Source organism: Triticum aestivum, chromosome 4A, assembly GCF_018294505.1.
Source record: "Triticum aestivum cultivar Chinese Spring chromosome 4A, IWGSC CS RefSeq v2.1, whole genome shotgun sequence".
Lineage (NCBI taxonomy): Eukaryota > Viridiplantae > Streptophyta > Magnoliopsida > Poales > Poaceae > Triticum > Triticum aestivum.
Genome location: NC_057803.1, coordinates 49,200,285 through 49,205,712, shown reverse-complemented (window position 1 = coordinate 49,205,712; position 5,428 = coordinate 49,200,285). Strand labels below are relative to the sequence as shown.

At 49.6% G+C, this 5,428-nt stretch overlaps 1 protein-coding gene across 1 annotated transcript; it reads right to left on the bottom strand.

Annotated features, from left to right (window-relative positions):
- Positions 1 to 1,418: 1,418 nt before the first annotated feature.
- Positions 1,419 to 2,557, bottom strand: LOC123081737 (expansin-A24). The gene is made up of 3 exons (XM_044504276.1): positions 2,306 to 2,557; positions 1,874 to 2,198; positions 1,419 to 1,805 (listed from the first exon to the last, which is right to left on the bottom strand). Exons 1-3 carry the CDS (start codon positions 2,448 to 2,450, stop codon positions 1,496 to 1,498), a joined length of 780 nt encoding a protein of 259 aa, XP_044360211.1. The 5' UTR covers positions 2,451 to 2,557; the 3' UTR covers positions 1,419 to 1,495.
- Positions 2,558 to 5,428: the final 2,871 nt, after the last annotated feature.

Here is a 5,428-nt window from a genome sequence, read left to right as displayed (position 1 = left end):
ACCTAATAGTTTTACATCCGAGTATCATTCATCTTTCTCGGATGTCCCCGAAGGGACTAGTATCATTCATTTTAACTTTGCATAGACACACACAACCTTTTGTGGCTGAAGCAGACTAGACAAAGTTGATAATCAAACTACTCCGAAATATGGCATGAAATGCTACATGTCATATGTACAAATAAGAAAAATCACTGTATAACCGAATAATAGGTTTGAGTGGAAAATCATCACTGGTTCTATTATGTAACTTTGTTGTTGTATTGAAAAAAAGGTCAATATTACATGAATACATACATAGAGAATCAAACCCAACCTGTACTCATCCCCTCTACTGCTAGGTCGAGGTAGACCGGCTGGTCGTGGTTGGAAGGTGCATGATTTCGAACGATTGCCTGTGCCCGAGCGCGACGCATCACAAATCACACATCTGATGTATAACAAATTAATGATACAAGATGAGAATTCAGAGAAGTAGACAGTACTGGATTAACCTTGGCTAGATCATTGGCTGCAGGACAAATAATTGACGAGTGAATTAGCTTGACTTTACGAATCAGATCGTGAGAAGGGAGAGCCAAGGCGGGCGGCGGCGAGGGCGCAGGACGGCAACAGCGCAGCGCTAATCAACACACGCGCTAATCATCATCGGGAATAATGCCCAGCGTCCAGGAGACTTTTAACGAAGGCCGATCAACAGATATGGCCTTGTCATGGGCTTGTAAACGATTGCTAGTGGGCTTTTACATTGGCCCTTTTTCCTTTCTTCATAAATCACGTTGAGTTAGGGGGGGCCAATTACTTCTGTACTTGAATCATATCGCTAATTATCTATGGCCTACTCGATGTTTGCTCGATCGATAGGGGGGGCCAGGCCCCTGCTCGCCCCCCCTTGTCTCCGCCACTGACAACAATGTTGACCCCAAACACCCGCTCATGCACACCAAGAATACTACGACCGACACCAAATAGTCAGTGCTTCCAAGGCGATGCCTTGAAGAAGAAAGTAGGCGACCCATGCTATATATTGTCAGTTGTAAGAGAACTATTTCTCGGCCGATTTCAAATAGTCATTTCTTAGTTGAGCCGTTAGATGTCGAATTCTCTGCTTTTGCACTTACATGAATCTCAATGTTAAGCTAAAATGCTTCTTATTGTTATCTTAAAATTAATTAGTTCAGTTATTTGTTAGTCACCGAAGGTAGAGGTACAACCAAACCGATAAAATAAACATTCGAGGTAACTCCGCAGAACCAGACGTGTTTTATATGCACCAGCCAAATTAATATAAGCACAACTATGAGTACAACAAGTTAAACACATACTACATACAAGGATGTTGGAGTTACAATGTTACGTGTGGTGACCAACCAATGGATGTATCCATACAAGTAGTGCTTAAATTAATATAGAGTATTTTTAAGCACCACACCAGAAATAAATAAATTTAGAAAAAAAACAACCATTACTAGATTGTTCTGTCGAGAGTGTTCAATTAAAACTGTAATTTGCTCGCAAATGTTTGCCCAAATGTCCATCCAGCCGGCACAATATTGTTAAACACAAGCGTCCGCCCATCCGTGCTGGTCAATCTGAATGAGAGCATCTTCCCGGTAAGATTAGCTAGAGATTGCCAGTTCGCGCCCCAGTTACGAGTCATTGGCGCCCATGTGTCTGAGTCAGAGCTCTTGACATCCATGGATTTGATCGAGCCGTCAGCTGCGACGTTGAACACGTTAACTAGGTTAAAATAATCGTGACCAGCAATCTTGAACCGCACCCCACCCTTCTTCACGCATGGAACCCTGCAAAAATTGGTTTTAGTAACTTGCAGACAGGCACATAGCAGTGGTAAATACTCATCTGTAGCTACCTCTGGTACATGACAGGGATGATGCCACCCTTGTAGACACCAATCTTCTCCCAGGCCGGCTGCGCCATGTCGAAGTGCGGTCTCGGAGGATTGCACCATCCTCCATTGTCACTCGGGAGTGCATAGTTAGGCGGGCAGAGGTTCGTGGCCGTGATTGTCACGGTGACACCGGGTTTGCAGAACATCGGGTCCGCAAGCTTGCGGTCACAAGCAATCTTGTAGCACTGACCGCATGACGCGCCGTCGTTGAAGAGCGCCTGGCTCAGCGCCGCCGTCCGCGTCCCGTAGCCCGCCGAGTACAGGTTGCCGTATCCACACGCCCCACCTGCGTTGAATCGAGCGTACGTATGCTTTCAGAACAGGCAGAACGAGATGTGGTATTCACTGTTCTATTGGCCTATACAGGGATTTTGAGATAAGCTAGTTACGTACCCATGGTGTCGGAGGCATCAGCGCCGCCGTAGAACGTGGCATGCGCCCTCAGCCATGTCGGTGCTTTGTCCGCGGCCATGGCCAACCCAGAGCACGCGAACATGAGAGCCACCACCGCAATAGCTCGAGCTGGAGCCGACGCCATGTCTGTCGCTGGATGCCCCTGCAAACTGAACTCGCGGACTAATCTGTACGTAGGTGATGTAGGAAGCTGTGTGTTCTTGGGATGATTATGTGCTTGTTCGTGTATCAGCCAGGATTTGCTTCTGACGGTTAGCTGTGTGATGATGTTTGGATGAATGTGTGTGTGCGTATATATAGCCTTTGCTTGTGATCAACCGACCGTAGGTGGAGGGACTCAGCAAGGTCATCAGTCATCACGAAAGGAGAGGGTAGCGTGCGCTTGTCGAGCCGCACCATGGCTTACGGGCTAATCCAAATTAATATTGTATATGCGCGCAGACACGTATGGTCCATTTGTGTTTGCCTTATAATACCAACTATTTATCGGTATCTGCCTGACACTTTCTGAAGAAATGGACGGCGTTTCGCGATTTTCAAGTGCTTGCTTGACGTTTCACTTTCAGGGGTGATATTTGCACGACTTTTTTGACTGTTATATAGTTCTGGGTATTCCATCCACGTTTCGCTGCGTCCGTCTGCGAAAGGATGTGTCTCCTCTGTTCCTTGAATCGAACGGATCACCGCACCTGGTCCTAAACATCGGCGGCGCCCATGGGCATGCCGGAACGTAATGGTTTGTTCCTCAAGAAACAGAGAGTTGTCCTTGAGGCAGTGCAGGGTGCGTAATCTAACTAGATTAATCGTCTGCGAAGAGCAACTCCAACGCGGCGATTTAAACGGATACAAGTTTCATTCGCCTTTTGTCCGTTTGAATTGGTCAGTTGGAGGGTTGTTTCCGTTTTTTTGTTTGGATCGACGCATGCAACCTATGCCGACCCGGCATAATCTCTCGCACATGGACTTAAAAAAATACAAACACGCTCAAACTTAACATAATTAAACATTAAACGCTAGTCAACCGCCGCCCAAAGTCCATTTAAGCATATAATAAAACATAAAAAAAAATTGTGCCTCCCCGCGCGCTATCCTAGGTGTCATCGTCCTCCCCTGGGCCGATTAGGTCGATCAACGCTGGCGCCGGGCCAGCCAAGGGGAATGCTGCCTTCCAGGCCCGCGCCGCCTCCTGCGTCGGCTGCACTGCTATGCCGCGGCGGGCGCGCTCCTCCTCCTCCTCCCGTGCCCAGCGGCGCTCCACCTGCATCCGCCGCTCGCCCTCGGCGTGCTCCTCTATCAGCGCGCACCCTTCATTGTTCGAGGTACACCGTCTCTTGCTCCGGCGTCACGCCGAGCCACATGGGCGGCGTGTGGACCCACTCGCGGAGCTGGCCGGTCCATTGGTATCGCTCCCGCTCGGGCTCCGTCGGCGGCGGCTCAACCTTCGGCTCGGGGAGTGTGGCGACGGCGCGCGAGGGGGGGGGGGAGGGGATGACATAGTCGCCGGCCGCTGACAACACGAGGGCCTCCTTTAGGCCCTCCCAGTGCGCGTCCTCGTCGCGCCTGCTCTCCTCCAATGCGCACTGCATCGCCGCCTCCAGCGGCCTGGTAGGCCACCTCCTTCTTCTCCTGCCACTTGACCTCCGGGGGCGGTGGTGGGATGGTGGGGTTGAGCTACACGCCGCGGCGGCGCTCCTCCTCATGCTCCAGCGCGAACAAGACCTCCCAGTTAGGAGAGTCTGGCACGTACGCAGGGAACCGCAGCTGCTCCGGCGTCAGTAACTCGCGGCGCCTGCGCACCTCCTTGGTGTGCGCCCGCATCAATCGGGCACCGCCAGCATCGGGATGCGGTGCAGGTCCAGATGACAACCATGTGGCAGGTTGACATCTGGATAGGGCAGTGGCTGGAGGTACTGCCAGTGCCATCACGCCTGGTGCACCGGGATGTACAGTCGCTCCCTTTCTTGTGGCAGCCCGCCGTGTTGAGGAGCCGGCAACGGCGACGCGCGGGACGAGCTGGCGCTGAGGCAGAGCTTCCCTTTGTCCTTGGCGAAGAACCCCGTGGCGAGCTAGGGTTTGGCCGTCGCCAGCGAGGGGGCAAGCTTGGCTAGATGTGGACAGGGAGAGGGAAGTGGATGAGCCCCCCCCCTGCACGCTTGCATTAGAAAGGAGGTGACCCACAACTTCCACCCACTGCTAGGCGGGCCCGAGGTAGGTGACTGTGTTTAATACGATTGCGGACGGTGGTTGGGCGACCGACAAGTGGGGCCACAACGGACACTGAACAGACGCGTTTTGGGTTTGGGTGTGTGCGTTGGGCCAGAGTTTTGATCCGTTTCGATCCAAATAGACACGCTCGGATAGTTTAGGTCACCCAGTTGGAGTTGCTCTAAGTTTCGTCAATCATCGGAGATTCCATAGTGTGGTAGTAACATGAGGTTACAAACTTAAAAAGAACGGGAAAAGCATATACGGACCAAGCGGTGACTAGTTTTTTGTTAATATTTTGATGAATTACTTACGATATGTGTCATGTGGTGGTCTTTTTTTCTTTATAATTACAATAATGAAGACAAAAGATTTGTCCCATTTATTAATTCAACAATTAAGTAGATAAAATTGCTACTTGTGATCCGTGTTGGAATTTTTCCCGAAGAGGAGGTGAGATACAGTACAGTAGACATAAATATTTACCTCATGAACAACACCTGCATACACAAAAGCAAATACTTGCACCCAACGCGGGCAAGAGGGTTGTCAATCTACTTGAACTCATTACTTGCAATGATCAAATCTTGTATAGGTAGATGGATAAACTGCAAAACAAAATCAAAGTAATAAAATTGCAGCACGGTATTTTTGGATTTTATAATATGATAAAGGTAGACCCGGGGCCGTAGTTTTCACTAGAGACTTCTCTCTGGAACACATAACATACGGCGGGTGAATAAATTATTATTAGGCATTGATAGAAATGTGCATAATTATGACGATATCCAAAGCAATGATTATGTATATATGCATCACGTCCGAGACAAGTAGACCGACTCCTGCCTGCATCTACTACTATTACTCCACCAATCGATCACTATCCAGGGATGACAT

What these genes read in the sequence shown, in the direction of transcription:
- LOC123081737 (XM_044504276.1), bottom strand. Translation starts at nt 2,450, where the DNA reads ATGGCGTCGGCTCCAGCTCGAGCTATTGCGGTGGTGGCTCTCATGTTC. An exon ending in TGATGCCTCCGACACCATGG is followed by an intron (nt 2,199 to 2,305) that starts GTACGTAACTAG and finishes GATTCAACGCAG; the next exon opens with GTGGGGCGTGTGGATACGGC. An exon ending in ATCCCTGTCATGTACCAGAG is followed by an intron (nt 1,806 to 1,873) that starts GTAGCTACAGAT and finishes CAATTTTTGCAG; the next exon opens with GGTTCCATGCGTGAAGAAGG.